At 38.6% G+C, this 16771-nt stretch overlaps 1 protein-coding gene across 3 annotated transcripts in view; it reads right to left on the reverse strand.

Moving 5' to 3' along the window:
* LOC122788117 (transcription factor CP2-like) overlaps positions 1–16771 on the reverse strand; it is a 343940-nt gene that overhangs the window by 266299 nt on the left and 60870 nt on the right. For all 3 annotated transcript variants that reach the window (XM_044055054.1, XM_044055053.1, XM_044055055.1), the window contains exon 2: positions 9684–9835. In XM_044055054.1, the coding sequence (XP_043910989.1) occupies positions 9684–9835 (152 nt within the window). The remainder of the gene's footprint in view (positions 1–9683; positions 9836–16771) is intronic.

Consider the following 16771-nt stretch of genomic DNA (forward strand, 5'->3'; position numbering starts at 1 on the left):
ATGAGTGTTACAGAGAAAAGTGTTAGAACTGGGACTATTTTGATATACTCGTATCAGATATGGAAATAGGCAGTGAAAAGAGAGTCATTTTGTTCACAGATGATCATAACATGACATGGCGGTTGAGCAGAGATGGAAAACTGTAGTAAAGAGATGTAAAATGATTACTGGATTGTACAGAAAGGTGGAAGTTGTGGTTTAATGCAGATAAACACACGACAGTGAACAGTGAGCAAAATAATGTACCAAATTCAAGCTGAGGAGGGATATACTTGGAAACCTGAACAGAAAGAAGAACTGGCTGTATCAGTCACCAGGGCTAGTAGAATACTAGGATCCATCCCCGAGACAGAGAGATTATGTCACTCTCTGAGTCATTGTGAAGCCACATACGGACTATGGTCTATAATTCTGGAGACTATATTGGTAAGAAGAAAGAGATTTACTGAAAAAAAAAGGTTCAGAGGAAGACATTGAAAGTGATAAGGGTGATGAAATGGATGTAAGCAATTATTTAGAAAGACTTTGTAAGTTAATATATTTTTTGGTGGCTATGAGGTAACTGGGTGAAATGACTGGATAAATAAGATTGTTAAAGGAGACTTATGGAGCAAGAAATAGAACTAAAAAACAATGAGGGGCACAAGCTACAAATTATGGGAAATATTTTCAGTCTTGACTTCAGTAAATATTACCTTATGGACAGAGTGGAGGAATGCATGGAATAGGCTCACACATACCTCTCAAAAGTCCCCATTTTTGCCTCATATACTGTCTCTCTTATAAAATTGTTGATTTTCTGGCAAGTCACTGAGGGTTACATTCGGTCAATAATGCTCTACATTAGAGTTTCATACTTCTTACTGTTCAGAAAAAAACACGTTAGTACAAAGCATGTTGTTATATTAATTTTAAAAAGTGAATTAGAGTAATATTTTAAAATTACCCTTTATCTTGGGTATTTGCCCTCCCATTATTTCTGGCTTTGTGCAGAATTCTCAAGCAAAGAAGGTTACTTATGAAAGGATATAATATCTGGGAGGGAGAGCTGGGGAAACAGGCTGAAGCAATTGTGGTATACCATTTCTGCAGTGGTGAAAAACTATTTAGACAAGGTATCTCCTTCTACCAGAAATAAGGTGATATAGCACAACTGCTGAAAGCAAAAGTGATTGCTATCCTATGGTTGCTATTTTGATATTTTGTCTACTTTCCTGTTCCCTGGCAAGGGTTTTCTATATTTCCTTGTCAGTATCATATGGTTCCCATTGCCAGGTCTTTGCATAGGATCATAGGAGGTTCATAGGATCATAGGAGGTTACTGGCTATTGGTCTCGAGTCCCTTATAAGCCTAGCCAAGACTTTAGCCCATGTTTAGACAAATCAGCACCCAAAACCCCTATCCAGCAGGGACACAGGTGGAATCCCAGGGGTGTATTTTCTGTTTCCCATTCAGTTATCCAGATTGTGCTTAAAAAGGGATAATGAGGTACTTTGCTTGATGTGGAGAGGAAGTCTATTCCACAGATGGGGGAGTCTCTGGGACACAAACATGTCCTGCCAACAAGTCCTATTGATATCACAGACCAGGTTGAGGTTGCGTGTATGGGTTGCTCGAGTGGAGCTTAACTTGCAGATATGCAGCAGTCCCATCAAGGTGAAGTCTGAGATTGCTTTGTATGCTAGACAGAGGTCACCTCTGAAGAGTCTGTATGAAACTGAGGAGAGGGACAGGGCTTTTAGCCTATCGGTGTAGGGTAGATGTTTAAGGATCTGGATTCTCCTGGTGAGGAACCTCTGTCGTCTCTCCAGCTGCTGCATGTGCTTTGCGAGGTACATGCCGAAGGGGGTGTTGTACTCAATAATTGGCCTTATAAGGGAAGAATACAGGGATGTTATGACATCTTTGTCCCTGGATGAGATACCATTACTTATGAGGTGGGCCATGTAGAAAGGTGTCCGTACAATGGAAGCAACATGGTGGTCAAACGTCAGGTTGCTATCAACCTGGGTACCCAAATCCCTCACTACTGATTGTGTACTTAGGACGTTGTTATTTATGTGATAATATGTACAGATATCACTCTCCGAAAGGGGATGATGTTGCATTTTTTGGGATTCAGCTTGAGGCCATGTTTCTGGCACCAGTCATTTGTTTGGGTGAAAACGTCTTGGAGGACATCCACATCACTTGGGGAACTGATGACTGTGCCCAACTTGCAGTCATCTGCCAACTTGGTCAGCCATAGCCCACTGGCTTTGGCCTGCACCTCAGAGTAGTATATCCCGAATAACAGAGGTCCCAAGACCAATCCCTGGGGTACACCGCTCATTATGGGTCTACTGCTTGAGATGGCTTCTCCTATTTTGATTAGTTGGGTTCTATCAGAGAGCCAGTTTGCTATCCATCTGGTAACATATGGATTGATGCCTAGTTGAGAGAGTGTATCTACTATGCTTGAGTGGAAAATAGTGTCGAAGGCTTTAGTCAGCTCAAGGTAGGCAATGTGCACCGTCTTCCCCTCGTCCATGGCCTTGGTGACTGTCTCAAAGAAGTCGACCAGATTTAACAGATATGACCTCCCCTTGAGAAACCAAACTGTGTGGGGTTGAGTGTTTGGAGATTGCCATTGTCCCTGTTAATGAGGTCCATGATAATCCATTCCATGACCTTGCAGATCAGGCTAGGTAGGCTGATGGGTCTATAATTTCCTGGATTGGTGGATGCTCCACCTTTATGTAAAGGGATGACAGTGGCTGTCCTCCACTTGGCTGGGACAAAGCCGGCATTCAGGCTTTGGTTGAACAAGTTCATGCCTGGGTTCATGTAGGATGCAGCCTGGGATATTATCGGGTCCCATGAAAGCTGTATTTTTTGCCTTTGAGAGGGCAGTGATGACCTGTTCCCTAGAGCTAAGTGGTGGGGGGGCAGCCATCTGGTGATGGCAGAAATAATTTCAATTAATTAAATCCGTCCAAAAACAAACCAGAAAAATACACAGACCAAGACCAAAAAAAGACCCCAAATCCGGAAGCCAACAGGAAACCATGCACAATAATGCGGTTGAATGCACAGTCACTTAAGAAGTTGCCAAGACCGGATCAATCAACATATAAACATTTATTGAAAGGTATACACAAGAGCTTTCATCTATGTCAGTTCAGAGACTTTATCAAAACAGAACATGTATAACTGTCTTTTTTTGTATAATTGTATTTTTACCACATTTTATGAATATGTATGTGTATTTTTATATCATCCAGTTTGCATTTTTTTATGAGTGGGGCAGACTTGTATATTATGTATATTATTATTACTATTTTATTATATTATGATGTCTTAATTCTTTTTGACAAACTGTTTTAGAAAATGTAAAAAAAAAAAAAAATTTGAAGTGCTTTCTTGGGGTTAATTGAATGATGGCTTGGTAATGGATGTTAATTGGGATGGGGTTATATATGATGTGCTTCCTGTTCTGTTTTCATCTTGATAAAGTATCTGAACTGACAGACATGAAAGCGCTTGTGTATATATTTCAATAAATGTTTATATGCTGCTTGATCCAGTTTTGGCAACTTCTTAAGTGACTGTGCGTTCAACCACATTATTGTGCGTGGTTTCCTGTTGGCTTCTGGATTAGGGGTCTTTTTTGGTCTTAGTCTAATTAATTAAATGCAATTTAACAAGACAAATACACAAATACAGACGGTGAACATAATTTAAACATATGGTGCATGCACTAGGATTTTACACCAATGACAAAGGCTAGGATACATTAAAAAAAAAAACAGATGCTACTTTATTAAATGTGCAATATGCCAGCATCTAAAAACATATCTAGTTAATAAGCCATCCTGAAAAATTATAAGTAATGTTTATAGTGTATGCATTTTGCCTTCTGGCAGTTGGAACAGAGGGTTAAGGCTATGAGCTGTAGTTCCTATGGTATAGGGTTTGATTCCCTTAGCCTCATCTGCCTACTATGTGACCTTGTTCAAGTCACTTAACCAGACATGGCTCCTGGGTCACCACTGAAAAGGGAATGTGTATCCAGTGGGCCTACTGATTAACAAATGGGTATTAGTATTATTACTATTGCAGGCTGCAGTGGTGCAGTGGTTAGCATTGTCACCTCACAGCAAGAGGTTCTCCGGTTCAATTCTCTGCTGGAGCACCTTCTGTGTGGAGTCTGCATATCCTCCCCACAGTTGAGTGATGTTTAAAGACATGCAGGTAGGTGTGTGCATGAATGTGTGTGCCTTCTTTGAAGGTTGGGCACTGGCCTGGGACCTCAGCACTGTAAAAATCCACTTCCAATCATTAGCAGACCGGAGTTCCACTGTGGCGACCCCAAACTGGGAAAAGCTGAAAGGTATTAGTGTTATTACTATTACTTTGATCCCAGGAACCACACCTGACTTACCTGTCCATAGCTGCCCTATTGCCCCATTTGTCCTGCTCCGGGTGAGAGCCGTATAGTCATTATCTTCCGTGGGGTCAGGGGAGGTTCTGTTTAACCCTATTCCTCCTGCATGCCCAGTCAGTGCTTCCTGACCTGGCCACATCATGGGCATTGTATGGGATTTTCACTTTCTTCTGGAAGTCATCTTCCATAAGGGTGGTCTTACAAATGACTCATGTAATTTCAGCTCTATTAGCCTTACAAGCCTCATCTGTATTCAGTGTCTTACAAACTGTTGGGGGGAGAGCTCTCGCTCTCACTGCCCCATTGGAAACTGGTTGTCCTGGACCTCCTGTATTTTTACAAGTCCCTTATGTTCACCATACTGGAGCAAGGGACCTAAATGCTTACCAACAGATAAATAAAACATGATGGATAGACAGGTTTATAACCTAGTGTCTCACAAACTGCAGGAATAACCCTCCACAGCATGTTAAGCAGTGTGACTCTCTATCATCCTTTAAATGTAACCTAGATGACTGGATGGATAACCACAAATTTACTCTAGGATTGGCTGGGATGGCCCTCCTGGAGAAATGAGGTGCAACATGATGGAGGGTACTTGCAAGATATGAATGATCATAGCACTTAGTGGCACTGGATTTTATGTGACTCCATGATTCTATACCCTTAAGTACCATTAGGCCAGCAGACAATCCTAGTCTCCCTGGAACAAATGCCTTTATAGTTTCACTGGTCTCCCCCAAGGAATTATTATAGAGTGCCTATTACAGGATATGTATTCCTCCCATCATCCTCAAAGAGCTGAGCAGGCACAACCCATTAAATCCTTTTCCACAACAGTTAAATCCCACAGAGACAGGGTAGAGCCCCTATGGTCTGGGCCAGAGCTGTTATAACTACTTCAAGTGTGAGCATAACTTTTCATACACACTGAGAACAACAGTGTCACTTACAGGCCAAATGGTAAACAACACTTAATCTAGTTTGTGCAAAACTCAAAAACATTCACTTTGTTACTTGTCCTGGATCAGTGGCCAGCTTGCTGTTGCATTTTGGACCAGTCATAAAGTACCAGTGCATTTCTTGGGGGGGGGGGGGGGGGGCTATTGAGATTTTTCTGTCATTCTGCAGTTGCAGATGGGCGCTTTGAGGAATGACAGACCAGTTACAGAGCACATAGAACAGAATCAACGGTCTGTCCAAATGCTGCTTTTGTGTTCAGGTGAATGGACTAGAACTCAGGTCTTGGTTTTACTGCCCTAGAACAACTCTATGACCCCCCTATAGCTTTGAGCAGTAAGTTAGATTTCTAACCAGAGTGATAGGTTTATAAGTACAGAAGTAACAAGAGCTGTGTATTGTCCCCCCCAAAACAAAAATATGTCATGACAACTTCTGCTGGATGATGCCTATGATCCTAGCTCTTACCTTCTTCTTCCATTGGCCTTGCATACCAAGGGTAGTATGATGAACACATGCACTGCTACAGAATAAGGTCGTGATGGTTGTAGAGAGAAGAGATTTAAAAACAATTATTAAAAAAAATGGGAAGCTGTTTGCAAAGGGTGCAATTCTGGATCCAGTTTTGAATTTTATGGGAATGGAAAGAAGGTCTACCCACATATAACCAATACCTAAGTAATGCTACTAAAAGGTACAAAGAACTGGAAAAAGAAAACATGTTTAACACTACAAATTGGAAAATGGAGAAAACATTTTTAGTATTGAAGAACCACAGCAATTCATAACTGAGGTGGCAGACAGAGAATAATCTGAGCTTAAAAAAACAACACAGGTAAAACATAAGATTGTTCTTGTACCTTGATTGAGAGTGAGCAAATTAAAATTGTCTGGGGCACATCCCTCCAGTTTTAGTGAGATAAAGTGAGTGGGGAAGCTTGCCAGTTGTTTAAGAATGAATGCACAAGTCTTAATACACTATTAGAAGTCAGAGTAACAGGCAATAATCAGTATCAGCTGAAAATATATAAACATATGATTATGTGTTTTACACACTTTGAATGTGAGAATTCCTAATTTGTTTTGAGTTTTTTTGGTTGTAATGTTAGTTGTGACAAATAAGTGATACTTGATTAAAAAAACACAGCCAAATAGTGAAAAAAATCACCCAATGTGGCTGTGTCTCCCACTGCCCTATATTGCAGGGGATCTTGGATGAGTTTTCTGATGTCAGCTACTTTTCTGTCTGCTTTGAGTCTGAACTCCTACAAAAGCCCATCAAAAAAAAAAATCTTTTCACTTTTCAAACCTGTTTATGAATAACTACTGCTGCACAGGAATAGGGTATCTCAAGCAAGGAGCATCCTTCGTGAGCACATTGTTTTGCATGAGTTTAGGTCTAAATCCAACAATCCATAGACGCTTTCTACAAATTAGTGATATTTCATTTAGTCATTTGGTTCCACAGGTATGTTAGCTTATCTTCAGTGCTGCAAGTACTAGAAGGGCATCATCAATGAAAATCTCTTTGTACTCGCAGGGGGTGAGCTACCTGTGCCTTTACAGTATTCTCTGTAGACAGAAGTATGCACTTGTGAATTTACTTCAGAATATGCACTGATGGATCATAGAAAATACTAACATTCACCACGCTAGCATACTGGCTGTACCTTTCCTATCCTAAGTAGTGTAGTGAAAAACATTCACAACAGGCATATACCATATAAACTGTGGTATACAAGTGTATATCACCCCAGATGGGACTCAAACCCACAGTCCCTGGCTTATAAAGTCAATGCCTTATCCATTAGACCACTGTATCTTTGGGTGACACCATTTTACTAAGCTCAGGTACCATTGCATTATCATTTGTGAATGGCATACTATGCCTTACAGCCCCTGTGTGTACTGGGAAGGTAGCAAGGTGGGAACCTGCCTTTTATGTAAACCTAAATGTTCAGGCTTCATCCCTGACTCTACCTCCTTTCCAGATTCCCAGTATTTTGCTATTAATTTCCTTTACTCCCTGTCATTGATGTATGCATTGTTTAACTCCAGCATTCTTTGAGCTCATTAAAAAGTCCTACTTTAACAATCTTTTTCTGGTCTGGTATCTATATCAATAAAGATAACAATCCTCTTTTTACAGTTTCTTCCTGAGTTTGTATGTAAATCATTTCAGCTGGTAAACAAACTCTACATAAAATAGTATATAAAAATAAAACAGACACATTTCTCAGGCCATTGACAGTTAGTCAGTGAACACTTTCAGTTGTTTTGAGTCTTGAAACTGGATACACATGTGGTGCTACTTTAAAATGTATTGTCGTATTTCTTTGCGGGTGTTTTCTTGTCCCCTTAAAGGATCTTTGTATTAATTTGTCATGTTTTTGTCAGAGAGTGCTTTTTTGCATTTTCCTACATATAAAGAATATGCTTTAAATAGTCTAATTGTCCTTCTTGTCTGTATCTAAATCCGCACACTCCTGGAAAACCATTTGTTCTTTCTTCATAATCTTCATTATTTTCTTTTGGAATTTTTTTCATAGTGTTTTGCACATCCTAAGGCCCATGCTAACAAGCTATGCCTGTGTGAGTTGTTTTCTAAGACGACGGAGAAGCTCAGGGATGAATGAAAGGAAACATGCCAACTATAACTGGGACAGTGAGAAGGGCATGTGTATTTCCAGTAAGTACATAATGAAGTTTCACAAATGCAACTGATTTGTTAACTCCTTCAGGCTACAAGAAAAATAGCCATAAGCATCGCTTCTGTAGCAAGCAAGTGTAAACATTTAAAGGTGTTAGTAAGAAAAAATCAAATGAAAGTGTCTCCAGAGTCTTAATTGAAAATATTAACTCAGAGTACTATTTCCATTCTAAGTAGAGCACACTAAAAAATGGGAAAGTAATGTGATGACATCTTGTGAGGATACAAAGTGTTTTGTAGAAAAGAGAAACCATGGCTGAAAAAAAAAATAAAATCAAAATCATGTCAGAAAGACAGTCCCATGTGATGCTGGCCTACAACAAATAAGATAATAATAAATATGAGTGAATTAGGGATGTTAACTTTGCAATGGAGATCAAAATATGCGTAATCTGCCCACAATTGTATACGCATACCAGAAAAAAAGTGCAGCACTAAAAGATACCCTGCAGCACTCCTCTCTGGGTTGAGACCTTTACTCAAGCAATACGTTTTTAGTAATCATGACAAAGTCAAATCACTTCAGTCCGATCATGTAGCTAAACCTGGAACACCATCCCAACATACCTAAAACAGATTATGAAAGTTTCCACCTTCAAGCCCAACGAGTAAACCCAATGTGGTCATGCACACGCTCCTTACCTGGGTAACTCCATTTTCCTTTGTCAGCTCATACACCTATCTCTTTATAACCTCTATCCCTTTCTACACAGCAAACCTTTTTACAACTTTTCTTCAGTTTCCCTCCTCTATTAATACCCACTTTACATTTTACTTTCTTTCTGACCTTCCCACTTTATCCATCTCCTTCAATTACTCTCAGCCACTCTCTTAGAACCAGGTTCTGTGTCAGTATGTACCTTAGAATTCTTACCCCAACTGTTCTTGATTCAGCAGCTATACATGGCTCATCCCATCTTCTAACTTAACGGTTATCTACTTATCAACTAATGTTTCACACTCCTTGCTCCAATTTCATTTACTTCTAACATTTATACTTGTAAACCTCCTTACACTTTTCTTATAAGTCATATCTAAAGTCTACTTGTCACATGTATTGCACATGAACTGTTTGCAGACTAAATGTTTGATATCTTCAATTTTATGTCACCATAGAAAAAGATCTGTTTTATCTTTGTATAGTGTCTCTACAGAACAATTACTCTTTGCACCTAGATGTCCCAAGAGCCATCTATGTAATGTACCTTTGTAAATAATTTGTCCTGTCATGAGTATCCTATGGAGCTTTTCTCCCTGGGTCTCCCCTGAAAATAGGCTTTGCCCAACCAGGCTTTCCCAGTTGACAAAGACAAATAAATAAATACTTTTTTTTCAGTTTTTATTGCACATTAACCCTTTCAAAAGTGCTCTCACTCTATATCTGCTGTCTAACTTTAACAGATACTGCATTTTCTTCCATTCTTTGTTTACTCACCAGAGCATTCACCTAAGTAACATATCTCTTTTATGTAACTTCAAAACATTTTCTTCTAATAATGCTTATGCTTTGATGCAAGTCACTGTCAAGAACTAGGTGGTATCACCTCTACAATTTTAAAACAGAAAAGCACCACACACTTCCATACCTTGATTTAAGTACGTGAGAGACTCTTCTTGCAACTTGACAGCTGGTGATGTAGCAGCAATAAGTGTGTATTGGAAAGCAGGGCATCGTAACTCGGACTCTGGAGAGAGATTCTGCTCTTCCTGCTTGAAGATGGGCAGGTTCACAGTATCCCTGTTGGAACAAAAATATAAATAGCTACTTCAGTTTGTGAAACAGGACAAAAGGTTGTGAATATAATGAGGCCTACAGTATGGATAGATTTGAAAAACATTAACACAAAGTTCATGATCAAGCTCTAGTTGTAATTGCAGGTCAGAATTAATTAGAGAAAAATAAACACTTTTGTTTTTCAGTTTATGTGCCATTCTAGTGCTTTTTAATGAAAGACAGCCTTAACACAGTCTCACTACAGCAGTGATTTGTTCATTCCCTACTGCATCTCCCATCCTGCTGGTAACAATATTGAGTAAACACGGCTGCCTTTTTCTAGGAAGACATTAAGATCAACCAAGAATTTCAAAGTTAAAAAAAAAAACAACAAAAAAACAAATGCGTGCACTGGTATATGAGCAAGCAAACTTATACTCTTTCATTCCACTAAGAAGGTTAAAGTTTTTCTTTGGAATTACAGACTTGTTCAGTGCATTTGCATTGAAAGTCACTGAATTTAGGAGTATTAGTTGACTGTGTTTGGTTATTACTGTCCACAACATAATTTCATATCCACTAGGCATACGGTGAGTTGCAGGAAGTGATAGTGTTAGACATTTTGCAGGGCTGCTAAGGTTAGATTTCTATGCTATGATGTGATGTTATCACACAGACAAATACATTTCACTGCCTCAGATTGATCTCACTCCCTCCCCACCCTTGAGCCTTTGATAAACTCATCTTGTCTTATTACCTTCTATGGGGATCTGATTTACATGTTCATAACAGCTCTCTGTCAGCCTCCTTCCACCCTTGCTTTTTCCTACCAAATCATTTTTTCAGACTTCAGCTCTTTCTTAGCATCTACCTGTAATTCAGCTCTCACACTCTCTTTTCCCTTATTACTGCGGTGTTGGTGCTGCGGTAGCATTGTCGCCTCACAGTAAGACGTTGTCCTGTTTGATTCTCAGCTAGAGCATCTTCTGTGTGGAGACATGCATGGATGGGCGTACCTTCGTTGAAGGTTGTGCATCAGGGCTGGCAACTCGGCACATGAAAATCCACTGCCAATCATTAGCAGACCGGAGTTCCGCTGTGGCGACCCCTAACCGGGAAAAGCCGAAAGACACAACAACAACTCTCTTTTCCCTTATTATCTCTGCACCTTTTGTTGCAGCTCCAGTGCCTTACCTCCTCCATCTTTATTACTTCCCCTTTAAATGTATTTTCACCGGTTTGAATAACTTTGCTAAGTTAATAGTAACCCTGGCTTTGTCAGGTGCTAATGCAGTGCTTCCCTGGGATTATATTTCTTTATTATCCTGTAACTTAACCTTATAAAAGCTATTTATTTAATTTTGGGCAAGTATAGACATAAAACTGATCAGTATGCTAACCTTGGGTTATAATTCTTAATGCTGAGTGCATCCTTGCCTAGAAATAGTATTAATAAACTATTGTATGGTCTTGAGGTCCATTTTGGTAACCAGTAGATTGACACCACTAGTATTAAACTGCTCTGTTTATACAGCTATCACAGGCTACTGATCACACTCTTCATTTCCCACAAGGTACCATCCTTCCCTCCCTCTCTCCAGGTTTTGCTTGCCACTCAAAAGTATTAGTTGTAAAGACAACAGTCCCAGGCTAACTTACTGAAAACATTTGTTTGAGGTAAATGGACTGAGGAAAATACTATTTTCACACTATATCACTTTTTCACTCTTGTTTCAAGATTAATTTTCTGAAGATAAATTTTGTTTCTTTATTTTCATTAGTGCTTGGCCTCCATATGCTATTCTTTTCCTGAGATAATTCTCCTTTTTTTACGAAGTATGCCTGCAGCAGGAATCTTCTTCCTACTGATAAGTGCAATAGGTATCTCTGTTGTCTGGAAACTAAGTACAGCACTTTATGGTATTCAGTATGTTTTAATATTGCCAGGGTGGCTGCAGTGGTGCAGCGGGTAGCGTTGCCATCTCACAGCAAGAGGTTCTCCAGTTTGATCCTTGGCTGGGGTGCCTTCTGTGCAGAGTCTGCATGACCTCCCTGTGGTTGCATGGGTTTCCTCCGGGTGCTCCGGTTTCATCCCAAAGACATGCTATAGATAGATTGGAAACTCTAAATTGGCCCTAGCAGTGAGTGTGTGTGTGTGCCTTCTGTAGAAGGTTGGGTGCCAGGCTGGCAACTTGACACCATAAAACTCCACTGCCAATCATGAGTGGACAGGTGATCCGCTGTGGCGACCTCTAACCGGGAAAAAAGCCAAAAGAAAAAGTGTGTTTTAATATTGCAACCCAATACTAGTAATTCAAGCTACTCAAGGGTTATTTAGTTTTCCAAAGGTGGGTGAAGTGGAGCATTATTCAAGGCCATGATGTTCACCTGGCAAATTTTCACAGAATGTCCAGATTTTTACCTCATATTTTTGGTCTACTCCTCATTAAATTTGTGTTTTTCTGGCAAATCATTGAAGACTGAAGCCACTAAATAATGACATACATTTGAGGTTCACACTTTTCACACTTCATACCCTTTAAACAATGCATGCTAACACAAATCCTGTTATTCTAGCAATTTTTTAAGTCTCTAAGAGCAATATTTAAAATGTATCCCCATTTTTGGGCCTTTGTCTCTCATTATTTTATTCCTTGCCTAAATTTCTTGCTCTAAAAGATTGAGAGGTACATCAAAGTCTCTGGGCTTCCCCGATTCCTCCTATTCAGTGTCTAAACCCCAGAAAGAAAGCTAAACATATAGAATTATGGTTGAGAGTTGCTAACAAAATTTCTCCGTCTCAAAGATTTTCTAAGACAAATGGTGGAAGGTCCTTCCTTCACAGAACATCAGGTATCAAAGCTTTTTTTTTAATCATATAACTTTTATTATATCAGACCCACTTTGAAAATTCAAAGTAAACAACACATGCTGAAAGTCACATAAGTGAAAGCTCTCAACAATAAATAAGCATTTAGATTACTCTACCATTTGCCAAAACCTCAATAGGATATAACTGAATAAAGGTAATAAAAACAAATTCATAATTTACCTTAAAGGAGATAAAGTATATACAAAAAAAAACAATATGTGCTCCACGTTTTGCACAGTCTCTGTCCTGCATAAATTCACATGCATATGAACACACATGAACCTCTAGCCTACAAAAGGTGTCAGGTTTCTATTTTTCAACCTATGAAAGCTATTACCACCAGTTTAGTCTCTAAACCCTCACCCTCCAAATTTAGCCAAGATATCCATTCTTGTTAAAATCTTGTCTGGATGTGTCAGTCACCTTGGTTGATTTTATGCCATCATTCACCTGGATTAATCTATATAGGTATATAACTTTAGGAGATTCATGATTTCCACCTTTTTGCAGTTGTTTTGCTCACCAATAACATAAGTAAAAGTTGCAGACTATACACATGCTTATCCCATTTTTCTTTTGCAGTATATTCAATAGGAGCAGAAAGGGTGTGACAAGTCAGCTTACATGGTCATTATTTATGACTTATTTAACATAGATTAGAAGTGAAACAAAAAATGCCCAGTTTAATTAACTCCCAATGGTATGTATCCATGACACCCTTTTAGCCTTCACATTTCCAGCATGCATATCTAAATATCAGGATACATATGCCATAATCTACTTGGTTGGCAAATGTATTTGTGTAAATATTTCCAACCAAAAAATAAGTGTTTGGAGGTCATGGCACACCTGGGAGATAAATAAAGATTCAGAAAGTCTACCTAATTTGCATATTCAGGAATCAGTCCAAACCTGCCTTTAAGCTCTCTTTATCTTACTCTTGACATTAACTGTTTATATAACTTATTAACCAATCCATTTTAATGCCAATAATCTTGATGCATCTCTCTTGAAAATATTTTAAATATATTTTAAACAGTAGTTGTCAGCTATAGCTCAGAAACATCAAGAACCGTGTGTTGGAGTACCTATCAGTACTTGAAGGACTATAAATTGACAGCCTTAGAAAAACCTGAAGTCCAACTACTTTATATTGTTGAGGGTTTACAACTAATGTGAGCAGGTTACAACAGTTATGATAACAATATGTATCAGATGAATTCAGGCAAAAACTGAAACTTAGTCATGTTCTAAAGACTCGGTAAGATGTATGTGACCCACACTACTATTATTTTATCTAAATGTGAGGAAAAGCACCTCAGATGTTTATGTTTATCATGAATCATATAAAGACAACATGAAATCAGTTCCAGGAATCAGAATGGAAACCATTAAAACAACATCACATTAGTATGGCTGGCCCTATGACAGTCATTTTGTGGTAAAACATATTTTTTGATCCATTTCAACTTCCTTCATTAATTGGACCTAAATTGACTTTGTGTAAAATAGCTCAGTCTGTGCCAGGAGAGCCCCTATCTCATGGATACTTTCAAAGGTTAGAAATCTCTCATTTCCATTAATCTTAATATATCTCCTCATCCTGTAGAGGAGCAATAAGAACTAAGAAAAACCTTTATTCAGTGCAGATTGTAACATAAAATTATCAAGAGAACAGATAACATCCCCTTTATGAAACTTGCAGAATAGAATACCATCTTTCATAACTGACTTAAAACTACAATATCTCTGTTTCTAACACAACATAAAGAAGTAACTGATATAACAGTACCTTAGGACATGCCAACATAACTACAAATTATATATACATACATATATATATATATATATATGTGTGTGTGTGTGTGTGTGTTTATCAAATATGGTACAAATAGTACAAACATAACTTATTGATGAACAAACCATATATTCTGCTTTTCTCAAGGTATGAAATATGCTCACATTAGGTAGTGAGCCTTGAACAGCCCCAGATGGAGCGGCCTTAGGTCAACTGGTGCCCTAGGCAAAAGGGCTCCATGGCACCCCCTAACACACCACCTGGTGCCCCTATCCTGGTCTACCTACACCAAATAAACACTGGAAAAGCACCCCTGCTAGAGCGGCGCCCTAGGCGGCCACCTAGTTGGCCTATGCCTAAGGCCGGCTATGCCCCAGAAGCCACAAAAAGAATAGCAACATCACCCACACATAACAATATCCTGTCCAGTGACTCAGGCCTCTAGCAAATCTAGCTTCTTTATTTTGTTAAAGCTTCAGCTTTCCAAAATAAACTTAAGTGGCAACATATATGTTTCAATTACAGATTTCTCTTTGTAATTGCTGATATTTTATAATTGTCCATTCTGTTAAACAAAAGCAATGGTGCTGTACACTCAGCAAGACTTTCTGGTCCACATAGTTGATCTGAACTTAGGGTTCTCTAACAATGCTTTTCATTCTGTAATGACTTGTATAGAGGGGATGCAGAATACTGTAATTAAAATAATGGTGGGAATGCAAATGAGAGAGGAAAAAGAAAGAAAATGAAAGACAGAACATCCCCATCTTATTAGGGATAGAGCCCACCACTGAACATTAATTACCCAGTCCAAGCAATTGTTACTCTCTCAAAAGCAGTAAGTGTTAGTGCAGCAGAACCACTTTCACTGAGTCTTTTAAACACCTTCTATCCTCCAGTGCAGGAAGAATAGACCCGAGGAACACATGAGATAAATAAATAATAATAAAAACAGTTCACAAATTGTCTTCTTAACTTGGTGTTTGAATACTTGTTAACATAACAGCAAAATATTTGAGTCACACAATTAATGTCTCATTAGGTATTTGATAAGTACTTCCATTACCATTTCCCTGTCATAGTCTTCTCTCATATACAGACAATCTGCCCTAATCCCATAATTCAGTGCTCTTGTCTGGTTCCTCCCTGACAGCTGAACTAAAACGAAAAGCACCTTTCTCTCACTATGTCATCCTCATGTGAAATGGGAGATGGGTCTGGGTCTATTGCATCTGATGACTATTATTTTTACTTTTATTCATCCCCAGTGGGTTTTCCCTGGTAATGGGGTTGGGGGTCTCCTTACTATTAACTCTCACCTCCTTTTCCAGTGCAGGCAAAGATTCTGCAGTCTTTAAGAAAGTTTTTGCTGTTGATGGTAAAATGACTGATGTAGGCTAGAGATATGATGTTTACAAAAAAAAACCCACCTTAGAACTAAAAAAAATCTATTTTTCACTCTATCTCTGTTTTCTGAGCTATTTAACTCCTAAAATCACTCTAACTGCTTTTTATAGAATGTTAGTATGTTTTCTGCAAAATGGCTGTCAATGGGGCTTCACATATCAAACTTGTCTTAAATTTTGCAAGAACAATAAAAACACTCATTTGCAGGTCCTTGTGTCCAAAGCAAAGCTGCAGCAAAGTATCCAAAAACAACAGGAGGACACAGGATATACTCCAGGTTATAAAACTTTAATCCGGCACAAGCACTTTCACATCTGCTTCTTCAGGTGCATAAAAACAAACTGAAACCAGTCATACTTTTAAACATCACTGAATGCATCACATGACAGCAATTCATCACATGACTATATACATTCCATTACTATAAAATATTAAAGCTGTATAGTAACCACAAAATAACTAAAAGTTCAAAGAAAATCCTAAAATGTATATTTTCTTTTTATATACTTTGTGCAATAAAACAAAAAAATCTATTTTTCACTCTATCTCTGTTTTCTGAGCTATTTAACTCCTAAAAATCACTCTAACTGCTTTTTATAGAATGTTAGTATGTTTTCTGCAAAATGGCTGTCAATGGGGCTTCACATATCAAACTTGTCTTAAATTTTGCAAGAACAATAAAAACACTCATTTGCAGGTCCTTGTGTCCAAAGCAAAGCTGCAGCAAAGTATCCAAAAACAACAGGAGGACACAGGATATACTCCAGGTTATAAAACTTTAATCCGGCACAAGCACTTTCACATCTGCTTCTTCAGGTGCATAAAAACAAACTGAAACCAGTCATACTTTTAAACATCACTGAATGCATCACATGACAGCAAT

The sequence above is a fragment of the Protopterus annectens genome, chromosome 13.part0, assembly GCF_019279795.1.
Source record: "Protopterus annectens isolate FY-2018-M chromosome 13.part0, PAN1.0, whole genome shotgun sequence".
Taxonomy (NCBI): Eukaryota; Metazoa; Chordata; order Ceratodontiformes; family Protopteridae; genus Protopterus; species Protopterus annectens.